The sequence below is a fragment of the Erpetoichthys calabaricus genome, chromosome 1, assembly GCF_900747795.2.
Source record: "Erpetoichthys calabaricus chromosome 1, fErpCal1.3, whole genome shotgun sequence".
NCBI lineage: Eukaryota > Metazoa > Chordata > Cladistia > Polypteriformes > Polypteridae > Erpetoichthys > Erpetoichthys calabaricus.
Genome location: NC_041394.2, coordinates 320,436,269 through 320,459,606, shown reverse-complemented (window position 1 = coordinate 320,459,606; position 23,338 = coordinate 320,436,269). Strand labels below are relative to the sequence as shown.

Genomic DNA, 23,338 nt, shown 5'->3' with positions numbered 1-23,338 from the left:
GTGCCCAGCATTTTTTGCACAAACATCAGATCCACCACCAATAAAATGGACAAACTGATATAGCTAATTAATGAGTCATGAGTGATTATAACACCAAGGTTGTCTGAGCAGTACTTAAAGATTTTCATCCAAAACTGTTAATTTGGTACACTCCAAAAATGTGAAGAGACAAGGCTGGAGCTAGATTATAATACTCACGTGTTAGATCTTGCTATGGATACATTTAACAACTTTAGATAAGAAATGTGATCAATGAAAGATTATGTTGAATTATTGAGTGCTAATTATACATATAAACCTAGAGTGCATTCTATGTATGGCTGACTTCAACTCCTTTTCTGAGATATTAAATGGTTCCTTTTTATGCCATAACCTAGGATTGTTGAAGGGAAGATTCTTTAAGAGGCTTTTATATATTATTAAGATGCCGTCCGAGTCTTAAAGACTGATCAGTTTTTCCTCTGGAATAGAAATGGGTGGGAGGTATGGAAAATTAACCAGCAGACACGGGCACATGTCACTCCTCTCTTTAGGTCTCTACATTGGCATACATCCCTGAATCAGCATGCATTAAGTTCAAATCCCTGATGCTTGCCCACAGAGTAATTAATGGGTCAGCATCTGAGTATATGGAGACACTGGTGAAGTGCTATGCTCCTTCTCGTCCACTCTGGTCTATGCCACCTCTATGTACAGTGTATCTGGAAAGTATTCACAGCGCATCACTTTTTCCACATTTTGTTATGTTACAGCCTTATTCCAAAATGGATTAAAGCCACTCCTTAGTAAAAAAAGGCACATGGCAGCCCGCCTGGAGTTTGCCAAAAGGCACTTGAAGGACTCTCAGACCATGAGAAAGAAAATTCTCTGGTCTGATGAGACAAAGATTGAACTCTTTGGTGTGAATGCCAGGTGTCATGTTTGGAGGAAACCAGGCACCGGTCATCACCAGGCCAATACCACCAGGGAAAGATGACTGCAGCAATGTACAGAGACATCCTGGATGAAAACCTGCACCAGAGCGCTCTTGACCTCAGACTGGGGCGACAGTTCATCTTGCAGCAGGACAACGACCCTAAGCAAACAGCCAAGATATCAAAGGAGTGGCTTCAGGACAACTCTGTGAATGTCATTGAGTGGCCCAGCCAGAGCCCAGACTTGAATCCGATTGAACATCTCTGGAGAGATCTTAAAATGGCTGTGCACCGACGCTTCCCATCCAACCTGATGGAGCTTGAGAGGTGCTGCAAAGAGGAAAGGGCGAAACTGGCCAAGGATAGGTGTGCCAAGCTTGTGGCATCATATTCAAAAAGACTTGAGGCTGTAATTGCTGCCAAAGGTGCATCGACAATGTATTGAGCAAAGGCTGTGAATACTTATGTACATGTGATTTCTCAGTTTTTTTACTTTTAATAAATTTGCAAATTTGTTGTGTGTAGAATTCTGAGGAAAAAAATGAATTTAATCCATTTTGGAATAAGGCTAACATAACAAAAAATGGAAAAAGTGATGCGTTGTGAATACTTTCCAGATGTACTGTAGCATCAAGGCTCTTTCATGTATAGCTCAGAGTTGCTGGAATGGGCTGCCCACCTCAATCTGTACTGCTGACTCCCTCAATGTATTTAAGAAGTGAATGAATACCCATTTGTTCTGTGAATGTCTAACTGAAAAGAAAAAAAAAAAAAACTAAGAATATAATGTCACAGTGCAATTTAAGTTTAATTGCTCTATTGATTGTAATATACGATTGTAAATGTAAGGGTTTTTACACCTTTACATTTGTGGCAATCAAATTTTGCTACATGTCCTATTACACTTGGCTGAACAAATGCCCTAGTCTAATGTTATTTGATTACTAGGGGGCTTTGCCCCCTGCTCACTTCACTCGCAAAGTTACGTCTCATCCCAGGTTTTTTTTTTTTTTATATATATATATATATATATATATATATATATATATATATATGAGAGATTTACCTCTTTTGTAAGATGCTTTGGATAAAGCGGTCTGCTAAGCAAATAAATATAAACTGGAAAGGTTCAACAAAGTTTCTAAATAGAAAATAGTGGAAAAATTGTGTCGGCAGAAAGTTAAATTTGAAGAATAAATGTTCATAAGATGTAAATACATTACCTATATACAGTTCTAAGTATCCTAATACCAAACGTTTTCCAAAGATTAAATACTGTAGGTTTGAGAGAGTTGAAAAAGGCGATTATTGTGAAGAGGAGCAACAGATGAAAGCTTCTCTACCTAATATGACATTCTATATATTCTGACATACTGGTGGATGACTGGATTATTGGCATGGTGAAGAAAGTTAGAATTTGTTGGGACACAAGGTGGGACATACTGTATAAAGAGTAGAGGAAAATTTAAATTTCCATTGCTGACAAGGCTGGTGTAAATTAATTTGTGCTTTTTTTTTTTTTTTTTTTTAAACTAGGGGGCTCTGCCCCCTGCTTGCATCGCTCGCCCATTCCCTGGGTTTGGTTTACCGGAAAAACAAATTAAAAAGATTGTTCTTTTCATGGGAATTGTTACATATGCATTACTTTCACTTTAAAACTTTTGTAAAAACAATTATTTGTCCTTTATTTCCTGCCCCGGGTGTGGTTAAATCCTTCTCGCAGGACGTATAATGGTGCTCGCATTGTGAAGGGGTGGGGGTCTGAACGGACGCTTAAGAGATGCGGTCGGTTCAGCTGCTGTCTTGCTGCTGCTGCATATTCTGCTTGTCACATTTTGTGCCAATCATTTAAAAGTCTGTACAGCAGCTGTCCTATTGCCATTTTGCATCTCTGCCGCTAGTGTTGAAGGGTGGCAGGCTGAACGCATGCTAAGGAGATACGCTCGGATCATCTGCTAGCTTGCTGCAGCTGCAGCTGCTGCAGGCGAGCTGTGTTCTGCTTGTCGTTTTAAGAGCTGGGTGCACATGAATTGTGTCTGCCAAAAGCATTCCAACAACTGCTAGGTTAGATGTCCGTGCGCTTGGTTTTAAATTGTTTGTAAATAGGGTGTGACATGCAAAAGTCACCGTTCTCATGGGCTTTGCTTCCTAAGGTTGTAATGTCTAGTCTCGCGTGTCAAAGTGTCTCCGAGATGATCAGGTCTCGATCGCTTCGCTCAACCCCCCCACCCCGGAGGAACGCTGTGTTCTTGCCACTTCGTATCTCCTGCTTACACTGTGAAGGGGTCGGGGGGGGGGGGAGATGCTGAACGCACAATAAGGAGAAGCGGACGGATCAGCTACTGGTTTTGTGCTGCTTCTGCGCATCAATCATTTAAAAGCCTGTACAGCAGGGGTCCTTCTGTCTCATGGGATGTCAAACCATCGAGAGAGAGAGAGACTACATTCACCACCCAGCAATACATAATTAATTGTAGTGGTCACTTCTCCTTCTGCATAACATTTTTGTGGAGTCAACTTTTTAATGTGTGAATGTCGCCAGTTTCAGATAGGTTATAATCAAGTCTAGTTCCTTAAAGAATGATTTGTTGATGTATATAGGGATGATATGTAATAGAAATATAAGCTTAAGAATGTCATTTCATTTTTACAGTACTAATTCTCATTGCTAATTTAGAATGGAGGACAGACCATCTGTTAAATCTTATTTGACATTTTCCCTGCTGTTACCAAAATTGTGTTAAGGGGAGAAAAAAAAAAAAATTTACAAGCAACGTTTACCCCTAAACATTTACACTGTTTTGATAAAATGAACAGATAGATCTAGTGTGCCGGACAGTTCTCTGGAAAAAGCACACTTATCCAAACTAATTTTGAAAGCAGATAACTTTTTAAATCTGCTCATGTGTTAAGGACTATTGGTAAACGGGTTTGTCAGTATGACGGATATATATTTCACCTGCATATAGTAACATTTTCTGTTTGAGTCCTTCTCTGATAATACCATTCATCTCCGATGTATTACAAAAATGAATGGCCAATGCTTCAACAGCTATTAGTTGATGATAATATCTGGACTGGCAAGGTAATTTTATCCAAACGGATACATTTGGGCCAAACCCACATTTTTACAGTGTGATGAATAGATAAACCTTACTGGGACAAATTGTGTCCAAAGATAATAGCTCTGGTTTGTTAGATTTTGTGGCCGATATTAGCTTCAAACCTTTGATGTCTGTTTAATGCAAGTGTCTGCATTTAACACTAGAATCCCTGAAGCCTACGAAATTTAATTGTCCATGACCTCCTTAAACTTTTGACATAACGCCAAGAAGCTCATAGTTCTTTTTCACTGTTGCAATTATCTGACGATAACTGCTTTTGTTTTTCAAAAATGTGTCAATTAGAAGCATGCAGCCTGCACTCAACCATCTATTCAGCCAGATGAAGGCATCACACAGCTACAATTCTCACAGCTCAAGTTTGAAGTGTTATCTGGCAAATGAAAGGAATTAAATAGGTAAATGAAATACCGCGATTTGAAATACATACATTTTATGTGTGGTCTGTGCATACAACAATGTGTAAATGTGGCATGACACAGGAAACATGAGGCAAGTTTTAAACAATTTGAAATTCCAATAAAACATCGTTTTTTTCAGCCAGAAATGACCAGTGAAGATGATAACACAAGGTAAACAACACTTAATGCCGCTCCTGTACTTCACCCAGTCTCAGAAACCCTGCAAAATTTCAGGTGTAGGTGCAATATACAGGTAGAGCCAAATTCTAATTCAATGCTCTGATCACATTTTTAAGGCCAATACCGATCACCATTTTCATGTTACTAGATAGGCAGATTCAGATTTTTTTTACTCCCAAAAAAAGTACAATAAGCTCCTGCATAACCAGACACATAGAAGCCTTATGTCCTATATTAAAAAGTGTTAACTTTTTATATTTTTATTTTAACTATAAAAATACCAAAGGAGACCACAGAAGTTAACTTCAGTTTTTAAAATCAATAAAATGAAACACTGTAGGCTTATTACACTATAAAAACACTAAAATGTAGTTTCCTTAAAATACATATTTCAACTATGAAAATATGTACAAAAATATGAATTTATAATACGGCATTAAAGAAAACAATTCTCATAATTACACTCTTGTCATATTAACTTCTATGTAGTACCTGTAGGAAACAAAGCTTAATTAAAAAAACATTTCTCTAATTGATATTGGTAATTAAACACTGCTTAAATGTGCTTAAACATATACTATGAATACATTTACTATATTTATACAGGTGTGTTTTTCTTCAGTGTACCTGCTAGACATTCGTTATTCTTCAGGTGTCTGAATTATAAATATGGATTACCATTTTAACATGCACTACTTGCTTTATACCAAAATGACACACAAAAACCACATAAATCTTTAAAAGAGGCACAAATGTATCAAATGTCCACAAGAGGTTTATCGAGAAGACATAAGGCTAACACGTGTTTAATAAGTTTAGTTTATTAAGTAAAAAATTTTGCTGTTAAGCTGAAAGCCTAATGTTAAAGCAGCAATTTGAAATTGCCTTTTCTTTTTAAAATTAAAAATGTAAGCAACTTTAATAAGCTCACTGTCCAAACTCAAACTGTTCGTTTTATTGAATAGAGCTTCATACATATATGAAAGAGTCTGTAAAGAGAAAAAAAAAAACCACAATGTCCATGTTTTGTTATTTCAAGAAATGTAAACTACTTTAAAAAGCTAGGTATTTTCAGTGTATTTTTAAACTTATTTAAAAAAATAAATAAATACTACTATACCTTTCCATGTAACCAGAAGGAGACCCCACCAGTCCATCAAGCCTTTCTTGAAGAGCAGCTAGAATCTGTGGGTTCTGCATCATCTGGACTGTCAGCTGACGAGCTAAAAACAGGAATTTATATATTTATAAAACACACATTAGATAAAACTGAACCAATGTATTACACACTAATCAATTAGCACAAACAGTACAGCCTCATACTCTCTGATCCTAAAAACAGTTTCTATACATACATACAAATACATACATACACACACTAGGAGGTTTTGCCCCCCTGCTCAACTTTCCTTGCCAACACAATGGCCAACGCTACACGCCAGCCTTTTTGCAGGTCTGCCGCTCGCATATGGGGATGTGGATGTACAATTTAAACAGATTTTAATTTTCATGTGAAGCGTTATATTTGCATCCACGTAACGTATAACTGCCCATGATGGAATTTCGTTTCTTTCTCTCTATTAAATAAAACTTTTTTGAATGTGTGGCTATCAGATTTGTTAATTGTCTTTGCAAAAGCTATTCTAATGGGAAACTTAACGTTTTAACACAAATGGCATATCAAGATCTCCTTTGTTGTTTATCGTTATCTGCGGAAGATGTACTACATTACCTTTCTTGGTTACATCCTTTCTACAGTAATTCGTGCGGTGGAAGACCGAACGGTGTTAATGGTTATAGGTATTCTTCATGATATTGTAAGTAGTTTTTACCTTCCACACGATCACCACCAGCTGTTTCAGCATAGTCTATTGATATGCATTCAACCATTTTGATGGGTTTCCGATCAACTTTTTTAGCATGAATTCGTTTGACTTCGTTCCTAGGTGCTAGGATTGCCCATGTACTCATTTTTTCTGTCGATGAATTTCACCACGAAGGGTTTTCAATAAGATTTGGACATAAGTCTTTAATTGGGAATTTAAAGTGAGGAAAACATTAAAATTTATAAGAGCTGAGAGAACAGGAAGTGTGTCTGACAAAATCATTCACAAGACTGAGAGGTGAGAGTACCGTGGTCTTGTTAGAAAATGGTTCCTAGGTGGGCGTGACTTAAAAATATCATGGCAATACTCTCGTCTCGCAGGCCTCGAAAAAAATCTTTTAAAAATTTTTTTATATTATATATACAGTGGGTACAGAAAGTATTCAGACCCCCTTCAATTTTTCACTCTTTGTCATATTGCAGCCATTTGCTAAAATCATTTAAATTAATTTTTTCCCCTCATTAATGTACACACAACACACCATATTGACATACAAAAAAAAGAATTTTTGAAATTGTTGCAGATTTATTAAAAAAGAAAGTGAAATATCACATGGTCCTAAGTATTCAGACCCTTTGCTGTGACACTCATATTTAACTCAGGTGCTTTCCATTTCTTCTGATCATCCTTGAGATCACCTTCATTTGAATCCAGCTGTGTTTGATTATACTGATTGGACTTGATTAGGAAAGCCACACACCTGTCTATACAAGACCTTACAGCTCACAATGCATGTCAGAGCAAATGAGAATCATGAGGTCAAAGGAACTGCCTGAAGAGCTCAGAGACAGAATTGTGGCAAGGCACAAATCTGGCCAAGGTTACAAAAAAATTTCTGCTGCACTTAAGGTTCCCAAGAGCACAGTGGCCTCCATAATCCTTAAATGGAAGACGTTTGGGACGACCAGAACCCTTCCTAGAGCTGGCCATTCGGCCAAGCTGAGCTACCGGGGGAGAAGAGCCTTGGTGAGAGAGGTAAAGAAGAACCCAAAGATCACTTTGGCTGAGCTCCAGAGATGCAGTCAGGAGATGGGAGAAAGTTGTAGAAAGTCAACCATCACTGCAGCCCTCCACCAGTCAGGGCTTTATGGCAGAGTGGCCTGTCGGAAGCCTCTCCTCAGTGCAAGACACATGACAGCCCGCATGGAGTTTGCTAAAAGACACCTGAAGGACTCTGAGATGGTGAGAAATAAGATTCTCTGGTCTGATGAGACCAAGATAGAACTTTCTGGCCTTAATTCTAAGCGGTATGTGTGGAGACAACCAGGCACTTGTCCAATACAGTCCCCACAGTGAAGCATGGCGGTGGCAGCATCATGCTGTGGGGGTGTTTTTCAGCTGCAGGGACAGGACGACTGGTTGCAATCGAGGGAAAGATGAATGCGGCCAAGTACAGGGATATCCTGGACAAAAACCTTCTCCACAGTGCTAAGGACCTCAGACTGGGCCGAAGGTTTACCTTCCAAGACAATGACCCTAAGCACACAGCTAAAATAACGAAGGAGTGGCTTCACAATAACTCTGGCTGGGCCATTCAAGAACAGTCACAGAGCCCTGACTTAAACCCAATTGAGCATCTCTGGAGAGACCTAAAAATGGCTGTCCACCAACGTTTACCATCCAACCTGACAGAATTGGAGAGGATCTGCAAGGAGGAATGGCAGAGGATCTCCAAATCCAGGTGTGAAAAACTTGTTGCATCTTTCCCAAGACGACTCATGGCTGTATTAGCTCAAAAGGGTGCTTCTACTAAATACTGAGCAAAGGGTCTGAATACTTAGAAAAACTGAAATATCACATGGTCCTTTTTTAATAAATCTGCAACAATTTAAAAAATTCTTTTTTTTGTCTGTCAATATGGGGTGCTGTGTGTACATTAATGAGGGAAAAAATTAATTTAAATGATTTTAGCAAATGGCTGCAATATGACAGAGTGAAAAATTGAAGGGGGTCTGAATACTTTCCATACCCACTGTATGTGTGTAATATATATATATATATATATATATTATATATAGCTGATTACCCAGTGGCTACGCTCACTGAGTGCAAGGGAAAAAAAAAATGTAGTCTATAACTTATTCAACAGTAACACATTATTTTAATAAGGAAAGATACATTGAGCACTACTGAAGTGGTTTCGGGTAAACTACATTTTAAAGGCGGTATAACACAGCAGGTAAGTAGTACTAACAGCAGCTAAAATGTATTTGGATCATCTCTCAGTAGCAGATCCCTTTTGAAAGGCGCCACACAACCGCTGTGGTATAGAAATTATATTTTCTATGTGAACGTCCAAATTTCTGCCTGTGGTAATGTGCCTTACTGGCATTACCAGCAATTAAAGAAAATTAGTTTTGTGTCCTCTGCAGTGTTAAAGGCTTTGGTTTGGGATAAAAGGAAATTTGCCTTTTTCTTTTATATAGCATAGAGACACGTCTTTGCCGACGATATGAGCACCTTTTGGGGAGCGTCACGGCAGGTCTCGTGTAGACTGCAGAGACGGCCCTGCCATTAACCGGCCGGGATGGCACTGTCGGTCCTCCACTCCTGTGCGTGCCTCCCGCGACCTCATAACCCTATACATGCAAAAGAAAGTGCGAAGCAACTTAATATTAGTTTGCCGCGGTCTATAAAAGGGATCCCGGGAAGGAGGGAAAAAAATTAAAAGTGCTTACTTTCACTTAAGGCAGAAGTGCAGTCACCGTCTCAAAGCCGGCACAGCTACGCGTGCGTGCGTGCGCCGGCTGATCGACTTTTAAAGTATTTTTGCAGGGCAGGAGACGCCACTTTTTGCAGACACATTCACGTCATCGCGTGCCTATGGAGGGATGACGTGGAACAGGTTAATTGTTGGAGCAAGAGCACCGAATACAAAAAGGAATTACAGCGCCTGACAACCTTGCACTATGTGCCTGTGATTCAAGAGAAAAAATAATTCTGATAAATGTGGACGCTGCCCTTCCATGCTTAACGGGCAGAAGGTCCAAACAATTCCCAAGTCCAACACTTTACATGAAGAAGTCTGTACATCTTAGATGTAAACTCTCCATCTTCTTAAAATAATTGATAACAAAAGCAACCTTGAATGTAGCGGGGTTTTAGTGACCCGAACTCACCTTAAGGGACAGTAAGTAGTCGTGCAGGGCAATTTACAAAAAGTCCTGCTTCGATGGCGCCGATTACACTCATTTGCAAAGATTTCCACTCTCCCAGGAGCCGACGGGGCACTTGAACTCTCACAAACAGTGCGAGAAGAGAGGAAGCTGCCCGAAACTGAAGCTCTCGACCCGGCAGAGCAGCCCAACATTCCGTGCCTCCCAGCGTCCACTTTGTTCTCAATGTAATTTCCATAGCGCTTGGTCATACATCATTCAATTATATTATATATTATATTACCAGTAAACCCCAGATTCTCTAACGAATCGCAAATAAACGCATGGCAATCACTCTGTCATATAATCGTTGGAGGGATGACAGATGGAGGGTGGGAGTGTTGTGGGAGGCTATGGATGTAATTAAATAAATATATATGTATGTATATGAAGGCACGGCAATCAGTCTGTGTTTCATATAATCATTGGAGGGATGACATACGATGGAGGGTGGGATCGTTTTGGGAGGTTATGGATTTAATGAAATACATGTAATTACAATATATTTATTAATGTACGTACATATAATAGAAGTGTAATTGTTATTAATGTTGAGTTGTCGCACATATATGTATGAAATATTTCAGTGTAGAAGCGCTTTGTAGGCACCTGCATTCATTGTGTCTATCCATGCGGGATCGTGTATTTCCGTTAATTCAGCCGTTTCTTTTTGGAGCCGTGACTCCGTTAGCTATACGTCGTTTACAGTTATGAATTATAATGGCACTTACGTTTAATGCGGAGCGTTCGCTTATTGTGTTTATCCATCTGCTCTTGTCTGTTTTCTGTGGCTTATTATTACCGTATAGGCGCTTGCGTTGTAGGTGCCAGCGTACATATGCTGTGTAGTGTGGACGTGTGGGGTTTCCGTACTGTAATACTGGAATGCGATTGAAATATGCGCTGAATATTGTCGTTTCTGTTAGTTGGTTTGAGCCGTGACTCGTTTCGTTTTTGAGCCGTGACTCCTTTCGCAAGCGCATTGTAGGCGCGCTCACAGCATGGACCTTTGGTTTGAGCCACGCGCGTTGTCACAGCATGGACCTTTGGGGATTCCGTACATCCGGGGATGCCGTACATCCGGTGAGCCATGCGATTGAAATATGTGCTGAATATTGTCGTTTGTTAGTTGGTGAGCCCTTTGGTTCGAGCCGTGACTCCTTTCGCAAGCACGTTGTAGGCGCGCGCGTTGTCACAGCATGGACCTTTGGGGTTTCCGTACATCCGGTGAGCCCTGCGCCCATCCGGTTTACAACCTTCGGTTAGTAATATGGATATTATTATTATATATATATATATATATATATATATATATATATATATATATATATATATATATATATATATATATATATATATATATATATATATATATATATATACATACATACATACATATATACACACATATATACACACATATATATGATCAGAGATTTTTTATAAATGGTATTAGTCTTGTATGCCTTATACAGCTGTTCTATCCACTGGCAGCTTCATTTTAAGATCTTTATTAACCCACTGTAGAACTTTTAAAGGTTTACTATTAATTCCAAATTTTGGTATGTACCTGTCCTACATTATACGTAAAACATTTTTAAAGCTGTCCCACTGATCCTTGACTGTCTCCACACTTGAAAGCTTATCCCAGTCTAATGTATTCTCATTAGACTTTGCAGCATCTGCTCAAAATTTGCCCTACCAAACTTAAAACTTAAGTTTTAGTCTTTGCATGCGCACCCTTGCACAGCACTGAAAACTGTATTATATTACGGTCACTTGACCCTAGTGGTTCAAATCACCTCTACACCCCCAATTCTATCCCGATTACAAAATACTAAATCCAGATAAACTTCACCCCGCATTGGTGCTTTACCATACTGTGTTTTTGTGCTAAAAAAACAAACAGTCGCTGATTACTTTTAAAAACACCTGCTCGTGCTCCGCCATTTACAAGGTTATTCCAGTTAATACTCAGATAATTAAAGTCCCGCCATAACTATAATATCCCCCTGCAAACTTGCCTTTTTAATATTACAAAAAAAGTTTGAAATCACTGTCTGCATTGGGTGGTCTATAACACACTAAAATAAGGCCTCCTTCCCTAATGCTTTCCAGGCAAAGCCACATGTCCTCACTAAGATGGGGCTCATCATCCAACTGAAGAAGACTTGCATTTAAATTCTGTTCGACAAACAGCAACGCCATCTCCTTTTATGTGTTGTCTACTCTTCCTAAAATGTGTATCCCTTTTTTTTTTTTTTTTTTAGAGCAAGGATTTTATTAATTTAAAAAAAAAAAAAAAAAAAGGAAAAAACTGCTTTATAGGAATTATAAATAATGTTAACAGCTTATAAGCATTCACATATTTATTTACGGAAATGTGCTTGGTACATTGAGAATTTTACGTTGTAAATTAAATATATTATTGAGGTTTGAAAAAAAAAAAAATCCATGTAAAACACTTTATATTTATTGTAAATAAATATACTTTAGTAATATTGACTAAACTAGGACGAAGTGTAATTTTAAAATTAACAGTGACATGAGTGTAAGTGTAGGACATTGTTACAGTTTTACACATATTGCATAGAAAAGAAGGAACAGCAGGATCAAATTACATTCAGATGCACAAAGGGCAAAAAATGTCTTGCTTCGACTGCATTATTCTTGTGTAATAATGTATACTGCAATCTCTCAATTCAAAGAAATGGGATATTCAAAAATCTGAAAATTATATAGCCAATGAAGTTAAACTGATTCTCACTAACTGATAAGCTTGAACATGAACACTTACCCACCATCCCCAACCCTTCACATTGAAAAAGTATATTGTGTACTAATCATTTGACTAATGTAAATCACAGCACAGGGCTTTATGAAAGACTGTCCCAATGAGGACTTTTCCTTTGTAGTTCGCAGCAACTGATGATCCTTGAATCACACTGCCATTGTCTGCATACTCCTGGGTCACTACTGGCTTTTCAGAATGAATGTTCTTAATTCGCAAGATCTCAGAACCTGGAGGATCATCCTTATTATAAAACAAATTTCCAACCATTGGGGTGGCATCCAATCCACAGGTCTCCAGTTTCATGATCTACATGAATATTATCAGGTAAACTGCCAATGTGAATTGCCTTCACACGAGTCAGTCTTGTTGTCTTGAATCTCCAATACATGCACAATGCTATCAAGAAAGTCAGCAATATAAATATATCTTCCATCAGGAGAGATGTTAATTCCATCTGCACCCCCAAAGTCTGCTGCAGCATTTATCACTTCTCCTGGACTGTAGCAGATAATTTTACACCATGCCAAACCAAAAAAAATTTTTCAAAAATACGTAAAACTGAATCTGTAAAGTAGTGATCACTAGAAGCATACAAAGTCTCTGGTCCAATTGCTACTATATCATTCACATTAAGCAGCAATTCATGCTTTATAGTTTTCAGGTGAATTAGAGTTGTCCTCAAGGAATTTGAATAGTTCAATCTGACTTATAAATTGAGGGAGAAGACGATTGACAACAAACACGTACACAGTGTCATCTGTATGATCAATATTGGTGCTGATTCCATGTGGGTTAAATGACTGCATGTCAAATCCATGGCTGATTCGGAGTTCAGCTGGTTTTAGGACATCCCCCTGCAAATCCAGAACAAACATTTTGCCTGGTACATCAGGAGCAAAGTTTTGTGATAAAGGATATTTCAGCCCCAAACTGATCAATGCCAGTCCATTTGGTAGAATGGCAATATCTTCTGATCCATATGCAATTCCTTTAAGGTACTGACAGTTGGGAAGATGATTTTGTTTTAATTCCCTAGTAGCCCAGATTCTACTCCTAAAAAGTGATAAAGCTCGCCGCAAATAGTGCAAGTAAAATACCAAAAAATGCAACTAAAATAATCACTCTGCCCATTTTCCTCCTCCAGTGTCTCACAACTTCTGCAAACTTTGTTTTGTTCATCCCCACCTTTGTTATTTAGCCAGGTTTCCGTTACTGCTATAATATAAATATGCTCTGCTACATACAACTTCAACTCACTTGCCTTGTTTTTGATACTTCTAGCATTAAGGTAAGCTATTTTAAATGTGTTACTCCTGCCACATTTAAATGTTGGGTTAGAATTTACATTACTACACATTTTTATTTCTACAGTATTTGTTCCTCCATGTATAGTTCTAAAATTTGTCCTGTCCTAAACCCCCTGCACCCAAAGCCCCATATCCTAGTTTAAAAAATCCTCAACTAATCTACACATATGCCTCCCCAATACACTGGTGCCCCTCCAGTTCCGATGTAACCCATCAGGGTGGAACAGGTACCATCTGTTCCAAAAGGAGTCCCCATGCCCCATAAACCTACACCCTTCTACCCTGCACCAAAATTTGAGCCTTACATTAAGCCTTCTAATCTCCTCAATCTTACCTGAAGTGGTGAGTGGCACAGGCAGAACTTCACAGAAGACTATCCTGTTAGGTCTGCTATTCAGTCTGGCACCTAACTCTTTGAATTTAGATTGCAGAACTGACAGACTACCCTTTACGCATGTCATTTGTTCCAACATGGACAATGACAACTGGATTCATCCCCACTCTGGCCAAGAGCCTATCCACCCTTCCAAGAAGATCTCCTGCCTATGCTCCCATAAGGCAACACACTGTGCGAGAGTCTCTGGAGTAAACCTGTGCTTCTTTCTGGGAACTAGTTTTGAGGTAGCCCGTTGGGGATCCTCATCCCTGCCTACCACATCAGAATCAGACACCTGTCCAGTTCCTCAAGGACCGGAAAACGGTTCGACACTTCTAATTCTGAGGTTGATGCCCCAGACAGTGTGCACCCTTTATCTTGCGCCTTGTGACTGTGACCCACCTCTCTCTACTGGACTAGAATCTCCTCCCGCACCATCTTAGGGGTGCACACTATCTTTCTAAAGGACACCTGAGCCCGGTCCACCAATTCTCTACTGCAACGCTGGCCAGCCACCACCTTCTCCAGTTCAGCATGCTGAAGTGCTGAATCAGCTGCCACCTCCTGCAGATGTAGCCCTCAGATGACTGGCGCCTCCAAGCCGTCATCTAAAAAGTCCAACATCAAACAGGACTTGCATAGCACTGGCCTCATTAAAATTTGACTTAGGGTTGCTTAAACTGCCTTTAAAAAGAAAAAAAAGATTTAACTTTCCCATGACAACAGATAATGGCAAGAGCATTGGTAAAACTAAAATAATTCAAGCCAAAGAAATTGGATTATAGAATAGCTACTGCTATTTTACACCTTCTGCACAATCAGGAGGAAAGCATATTCAGAGTTTAATGCCTAGGAGTTTTTTGGATTTATAGACTTCAAAAAATAATCTGAGGAGTCTGTCACTATGAGCCAGTTGATCATGCCCAAATCAGTAGAAAATGAAATGTGACATATGCATTATGTTAATGTTACGTTGGCATAGGGTAGGTTACATTAGGTCAGGTGTATGCTTGACAGGTCAGTGCAGCAAAAATGACAAAAGGCACATTCCTGTGTGATGCTACCACACAGCTAGGATTTGATTGCATTCCATACACAGAATGCTGGAGAGCAGATATGGCAGCCTTGTGTCCAAAGTCAGTACAGCAAAAAAAAAAAAAAAAAAACCACCACCACACAGGCATGCCACTGCCCCCTTAAAATACATCAATGCACTTAACGATGAAATCAAACAAACATACTGGTCATAACTATATGCCAATAATAAGCAAAACTCTACTAGAAAACAATGAAACAAGAAAAGCACTCACAGGCTCCTGGACACCTTGTCAGAGTAGCAACTAGCAAACAAGCTAAAATTTTTTGAAAATGCTACTATTGGAGTTTCAACTTCTATGATGACCAGAAATATAAAAAATAATAAATGTGGCACTTTAATGATTGAGTTGTTACATTGTCTCCAAATTAAAAAATTCCTTTAGGCAAACTAAATATGCAAGCTGGTAGGAGCAACTGTATGGCTTTAATTTAGGAATATTTGCAAAAAAAGATTTTCAAAATGATCAGTAGCTTTGGATTCATGGCAGGGTTGCTTATATAAAGTACTGGCAGTAAACAAAAAATATTAAGAATTAATGAATGCATTCATCTGCACAAAAAAAATCCAAAAGGAAATTATTCAAGTCCTATTTAGAGTTGCAAATTACCCTAACAAAAACAGCTTGAATATTAATGAATATGCACATGTCACAATAGCATCAAGTTTAATAAATCTAACAGACGCTTAGTCAAATACTGTAAGTAAACTTCATTGTAGGGCATAGTAAAAGTCAAAATGTCAATCAAACCTCAAAATCTTAAAACGTTTCATGAGCAGGGCTTATCCATAAATCTATACTAGAATATACACTTCCGAGAATCCGTGCAAGGTCCAAATGCCACTCTTTTAAAAAGTTACTACCGCTCCCCAAACTTGTCTCTATCGTGCATAGCCGCAATGGTGCCGCAAACGTAAGGTAGCCAACATGAAAGAAAAAGTTACATGAAAAAATATGTACATATTCATGTGAATACTTAAGGATTTGCTCACCGTACTGAAACCCAGATATAAAGTGCTGGGCTGACCGCATTTTAGTCAAAATGTGTTGCCTAAACTTTGTAACAATGTAGAGGCTAAACTGCTGGATAATTTGAGCAATGTGAAATTCATTGCTTTACCTAAAAATGAGTGTACCTCCCGTGCAACAGGGAGTCTCTTCACAATCACAGCACACTACATTAACAACTGGGCAAATACAAATCCTTTTGTCCAGACACACTTTTTATGAAAGTGACACAAGTGACCCCACGTCAGAAATATAGGAAGCATGGAAAATTGATAGACCAAACACCGCTATTCCCATGACAACAGGTAATGGCAAGAGCATTGTGAAAGCATTTGAAGTGGCAGATTTTAACCACATACTTGATGTTTTATAGTACAGTTAACCTGGCATAACAGAATGGAATGGGTGTTTGATCACTCCCCCCTCCCCCCCCCATCTAAAAGCCAGACTTTTTGTTCCTTCCCCCCCCCATATAGCACAGGTGGTGCAGCAGGGCTAAAAGAAAAACAAGAGATGCTCCAGCTTCCTCAGGATGTTCCCACTAAGTGGAACTCAAGCCATAACATGCTCAAGTCCTACTTTGAACAGTATGCTACTGTTTTCTCAGCATTTATAGAAAATTATTAAGAGGAACATTAAGGAAAATGCTCTGTCTGATGATGTAAAAAAGTGGCTTATGTTGTGGTTCAGGCTCTCAAACCATTGAAAACTGACAAATCTGTTGTGCACTGAACAAATGCCAACAGTTTCAATAAAACCACTGAAACGCACAATCTTGGCGAAGCAGAGTGACTGATGCAACAGTTGTGAAAGATGTCAAATTTGCCTTTGCATCCGACTTCAGATACCCTGACTGGTTAACACTTGCTCAGTTTCTTCATGAGAACACTGGACTTGACCCATGTTTTAAATCTCTGCCCTTTCCAGCAACATCTGACCCCAGTGAGAGGGTTTCTCTCCCCATGTGCTGGAGACATTGTCAAAGCACAGAGCAAGCCTCTCACCTGCAAAAGTGGACATGGTGTTCTTGAAGAAAAAAACTTAATTGAAGCATTTCCACAAAAATGTGTGGTTAAGCGAGTGCACCAACAACTGTTTATTTCTGACTAGGTTTTTATTTTATTTGATTCCGGTTTACTTAGACAGGTCTTAAGGAAATTGTTTACAGTTACATAGTTAATTTATGTTAAAAGAACATGAAAGAACATGGTAGATTTACTTAAGTGTTTCTAATTGATAATTTAATAAAACATTGTTCGTCCCCCAACCACAAAAAACACAAGGTATGAACGTACCCATAGATCAAAAATCAAAGCCTGAACCAAACCATTGATTCGAAGAGACAGTCAGGCTGTACAAGACACTGAAAATCTGCACAGTATACAGACTACCATAAAATTCAGTAAAAATCTATTTTAAGTGCTCATTCACATGTTGCAGTAGCTCCCACCTTTGTACTGCAATAACCAAAATATGCCAAGTTACCACTGCTATAGTATACAAATGCACACAATCATGTACTCACAATCATATGCAAAGTATTAAACTTCTGCTCTCCAAGTTATCAGATTGTCTCAACTTATTGTCTACTGGGAAAATAAACTTAATAGCTGTGTAGCTCTACCCTTACCTTTATTGTTGACATCTTCCCCAGTTTCTTCTTCTTCCACTTCTTCAACATCTTCCATATCAGCTGGGTCCAAGTCAGCTTGCTCTTTACTACAACAGAATGGTAAACCACCTCATATTAAAACACCAAAATGAGAAATATACACTAAGGATGATCAAAGTCTTAGGCACATGTAAATAAATTCTATAAAGCAAAAGATCTTGACAAAAATTATATGGTGTCTAAATATCAAACCATTTACTAGAATAAAACCCATAAGCAATGATTTTAACTAATCAAAACTAGTATTTGGTGTGGCACCCTTTGTCATTAACACTACTAGCTCTTAATTCAATCAGGTTTTAAGGCCAATACCAATCACTAAATTCCATGTTACTTGATTGGCCAATTCAGATCAGATTTGTTCCTCTTTATCCCTTTTAAAAAATTGCAATCTCCTCCTGCATAACCAGACAAATAGTTATGTCCAATATCAGTGTTTTTTAATAATTAAACTACAGACCAAAATGTAAAAAATATTTATAATATATGGCATAAAAGAAAATGGCAATTAAAACACTACTTAAACATAAATACACGCACTGTGTTTTAATCATATGAAATCATTAACTGCACTAGGTTTTTGCTATTAAAATATACATTCACTATATTTTATATAGGTGTGTTTTTTTCTTCAGTCTATCAGCTAGAAATTCCTAATTCTTGAGAGATTATAAAATAAAAACTACCATTTTAGGTATGTAGTACTTGTTTCTTAGCAAAACACCTGCTGTTTGACACCGCCAACAAATAAACAGTACAAATTAAAGAAAAGCCCATTATTTACTAAGCAGCAATCTGAAATTCACCTCTTTTCTTTTTCTAATCAAAGGCGTAAGCTGCTGTATTTTGAACAATCACACTGTCCAAACTAAAGCAGTGTGTTTTAAATTAAAGGACAAAATAAAGGTCTGAATTCCTTAGCTTTTCTTGCAGCTTATCAAGTTGCATAGGACAGCTTCTTAGATTATTTTTAGTTTTACAATTACTTGTTTAGTTTTGTTTAGTTTATTAGTACTGTATATACCAATAGTCTCTTGTTCACTGGTAAAACACACATCCACTCTGCTCTGTTCAAACTGCAGGAAGTTTGCTGCAAAAGGAGAGGGGGGAGAAAAAACAAACAAAAAAAAAAAAAAGGGGTATTGTGGTAGATGAGCAATGTCCTGTGTAAAGGAGCACTACAACTAAATTGCTGCAAAACAGAAAAGCAAGGGCCGAAAACATTGGTTTGCAGTCCTACTGCAGAATGAAGTTGTAGCCGATCAAGGAGCACTACAACTAAATTGCTGCAAAACAGAAAAGCAAGGGCCGAAAACATTCGTTTGCAGTCCTACTGCAGAATGAAGTTGTAGCCGATCAGATGCATCCCTGATGGTATTTTATGATGGAGGACAATCTGATTGTACTTCTCAGCATCCCTAAACCTGCCAAGATCTGTCAGGATTACTATCTTGGCTGAGGTTTATTTTCATAGTTCAGTTTTGAGTCAGAGGTAAACTAATGTTACTTTTGTTTCGCTTGCCTTATAAGTATTGTTATTTCACTTTGTTCTGCAAATTTAGTGTTTTTTTTTTTGTTTTGCCTGAAGAAGGGGCCTGAGTTGCCTCGAAAGCTTGCATATTGTAATCTTTCTAGTTAGCCAATAAAAGGCGTCATTTTGCTTGGCTTTTCTCTAAGAAAAACACAAAAGTTAACAAAACCACTAGTCTTCAGCTTGTTGATTATCAGGTCGGTCAAAGTCCAGCTATGATTTTGTTCTCTGTTTGGGTTAAGGGAGAGCACCAAAAGTAATGCAGCTATAGTTTTAAGTAAAAAGTGATGCCACTGTAGGGTTAATCACGTTGGGGACAATAAAACACTTAGTCAATAGCAGTAAAATTCACCCACAGCATGGCTCCAGACTGACTAAAATGGTTGTAAATGCGACCAAAAATGGTGATCATCATTTCTCCTTAGTTCACCATTGGTGAATGAAATCATTGAAACTATATTGTAATGGATACAAAAGGCCATTTTTATTTATTTATTTATTTATTTATTTTAATTATTATTGCTGAGCGGATATGCCATTAACATGCGTCGGTACGGGCTCCCACTTGGATATCCGTGAGCTGCGTAAAGGCTGGTTTATACACTTGCTGGGTGCGACGAAGACATGGCAAAAATGACAAGACATATTATAAATATTTAAGTAAACTGAGAGGCTGACGTGGCGGCCATGTATTCCAAATAGTGAATTTAAAGGAGCGGCTGGCAACCCTTGTTCCAGAAGAATAAGAGAAGCCTGAATATATGACAACAGGTCAAAACACTAAGACATGTAAAACCGCTTAAATTCATCTGTCCATCTTGCAGGATCCCCATTATTAAGATCTGTGCCATGTGGAATTCAGTTGTTCCTTTAGATTTGGTGCTGGCACACTAAGGTGCGATTGTCACAGATCTCCCTGTGCTCATGCATCTTTGCATACCACTTCTCTTTTGATTTAATGCATGCCGGCCTGTCCGTCAGTAAACTTACACATGCAGCCGCTAACCCGCCGTTTCCTCTCACACAGAGATGAGATGAAGTCCGTGCTTTAAGGCTGCAGGTGTATTACATGTCAATGTCATTTTTACTGGCTGACAGTAAACTGTTAAAATGGGATCGATACTTTTTTTCGTTATCACCTCATCCATTTTTGAATGCACACTATATGGTCTGTTACCAATACGTTTAACACAGAAACAGGAATATGATTTAGCAAAAAAATTAATTCATTACTCAACACTCTGTACTAAGACATTCTAAAGACAAATAGTTAGAATAAATGTACTAATCCACCTTCACGCCATACGTGGTGCATTTCTCTTAAACATTTCCTCAGGCAGATTTTTATGGGGTTTTGGGGGAGAGGAGAGAGACTTCCACAGGAAATTGGGGGAGATATCATTTTCACAGCAGGTATCATCCTATAAAACTTTCCTGTATATTACATGCACAGTTTATCATGGTAGATTAATATTGATCAAACTGACACACTGGAGTTCAAATGGTTCACACAGTGTCTTTATTAAGCCTATCGGGCAGTCTTCTAGTGCATATGCATATCTACTGTGTCCCTGCACCACTTCTACCAGAGGGGACACTCACTTCCACAGCTTACCTTGGCTGTAGAAATGCAAGCTTCCTGTAAGCTGCTTGCAGAATCAATGTACTGTATAGCTAAAATTGCTGAGAATGTATTCTAAAAGATTGTTGACCGGCTCTATATTAAATTTAATATGCCTCTCCATCTCACCCATTTTAGGGGACACTAATTTTCCACAGTTGAGCATTTGTTGCTGAAATGCTCTTCTGTTTACAAAAAGTACACTGGACAGCTAACATTGAGCTAAGAAATCCTTCTCTACTGTGCCCATTTGTCCTATCTATTAAAAAGGAACAGTTATTGCCCCAGCTGCAGCAGATGTGTAAAAATGTGTGCCCCCTGCATGCTGCTTACAAACTGAACACTGGACAGCTAAAATTCTTCTGTCTCATGCACCAGGCACTCATTTCCATGGCTAGAGCAGTGCTGTAGAAATGTGTGCCCAATACTTTGATTTTCCTTCAAACTATACCAGCTATTAATAATTGTGCTCTTGTAATCAAGGGGATATCAGAAAGACCATTAAGGAATGGAAAGTTGGAGTCTCTGCAGTACACTGGGCTATAATCATTTGCTTAGCAGGAAAATGTGGTGCCTCAGGATAATGCACAGATCTCAGACACACTGAAAACTAAAAAGCAAGGAAAGTCAGTGAGTAGTACCAATACAAAACATTACTTTTCAGAATGTCCAACTCAAAGGCGCAAATCTCACCAGCTTTAGAGATGACCTTCAATTGCATGTTGAGAAAACAAAGGAGGTTAGAATTAAAGAACCGGAAAGCTAGTATGAAAATATGGGGGGTAATACACAGGAAGGAAGCTCACTTGTGTCTGAGATCATTCATTACGTCTCAAACTTCATGATTCATTGCCAGATGATTTAACCTCATTTGGAGAAAACAAGACAGACATTAACTAGTATTAAGAGGGCTTGTTGAAGAGTTAATGTGATGTCAAGGCTGTAGAAACAGAATGGCGATTGCTAAAAACACTGATTAAAGGCCAATTCTCAGGCAAGTCTTACAACAAACAGTATGTGGGACGTCTTACTGACAAGAGTTTTGCTGCACAGATTTCCCCAATATTCTACACCTTGAGAGCAGTTCAATGTTAACATGGCTTTTCACTACAGAATGGAATAAAAATCTAAAAGAGAGAAACTCAGTTTCTCCACCTTGGAGGATTTATTCATAATCCATACAGAAGGCCCATCGCTTGAGCAAGTTTCCTGAGCTGTGTGTCAAACGTCACTCAAGAGTAAAAGAAAACCAAACTACACTGGATGGCCCTCAGACACTGACATTCTGATGGTGAATGACAAAGACCCCAAGCCAGAGTAAACTACACTGTTCTTAAAGACTGTACAGACACTGAAAAACAGATTCAGTTAACCCAATCATGAAGACACAAAAGCAGTAAGAATGCATGCATTGCACAGGAGACGGAAAAGAATTAGGCAGACAGACAGACAGACATTCTACATATTTGATTATTTGGCACCTAAATCAAAGCTATTGGCTCCCATTTTTTTTTCTTTTCTCTTTTAGGAGTCACTGGATCTTTGAAGTGAATTTTCGTCTGGACTGCTAACCCACAGGGATCTCCATAAAAACTACCACCGGGTTTTCAGGGAACGAGCAAAAGAAACAACTTCACAGAGAGAAAAAATAAATGTAAATTACTGTTATTAATTCAGAAGCTTATTAGCACAAGGTAACAAGCATAATACAATTTTTACATTGCAATGAGCACAGCAACAGAGAGACACCCCCACCACTACAGCTACTTGGCACCACACATTTGAGAAGTGGCTCTGTCTGATATGCTCTTTTTGCTACTTTTGACTATGCATCACTATAGGACTTAACAGCAACAAGAAGAGTTCAGATACACACTGTCTATGGATAAACCATGTGAAAATGCTAGTTACTCTGGCATGACATGTTTTCATTTTAAATTAGGCAATATTAACTTCCTTTAGTTATTCATTTAGATGAGCCGTCAGAAGGTAGATGCTGTGCATCCACGTACTTGTGCTGGTGTTGGGGAGGTTTGAGGATTTGGGTGTTTTGAGTATTGAAATCTGTATCACCAGTAGCTCTTAGTTATCAGCTCTCCCAATGGCAGTCATTTTGACAAGGTGCGACAGTTTATTTCAAATGCATATTTTGCAGTTCATGTTTTCAAAAACAAACTGACAATTGTTTCAGCCTTGCATCCACTTCTACATTACTGTTATAACTAAACAGCAAGCACACAGCACCTGCAACAACACATCATTACATGTCAATGC

The 23,338-nt window shown here is 38.5% G+C and overlaps 1 protein-coding gene and 1 pseudogene across 4 annotated transcripts in view; both read right to left on the bottom strand.

Annotated features, from left to right (window-relative positions):
- nap1l1 (nucleosome assembly protein 1-like 1) overlaps positions 1-23,338 on the bottom strand; it is a 119,617-nt gene that overhangs the window by 40,670 nt on the left and 55,609 nt on the right. For all 4 annotated transcript variants that reach the window (XM_028818315.2, XM_028818297.2, XM_051919611.1 and 1 more), the window contains exons 3-4: positions 17,871-17,959; positions 5,738-5,840 (exon numbers count right to left, since the gene is read on the bottom strand). In XM_028818315.2, the coding sequence (XP_028674148.1) occupies positions 5,738-5,840; positions 17,871-17,959 (192 nt within the window). The remainder of the gene's footprint in view (positions 1-5,737; positions 5,841-17,870; positions 17,960-23,338) is intronic.
- LOC114665598 (serum paraoxonase/arylesterase 2-like) lies at positions 12,201-13,618 on the bottom strand (annotated as a pseudogene).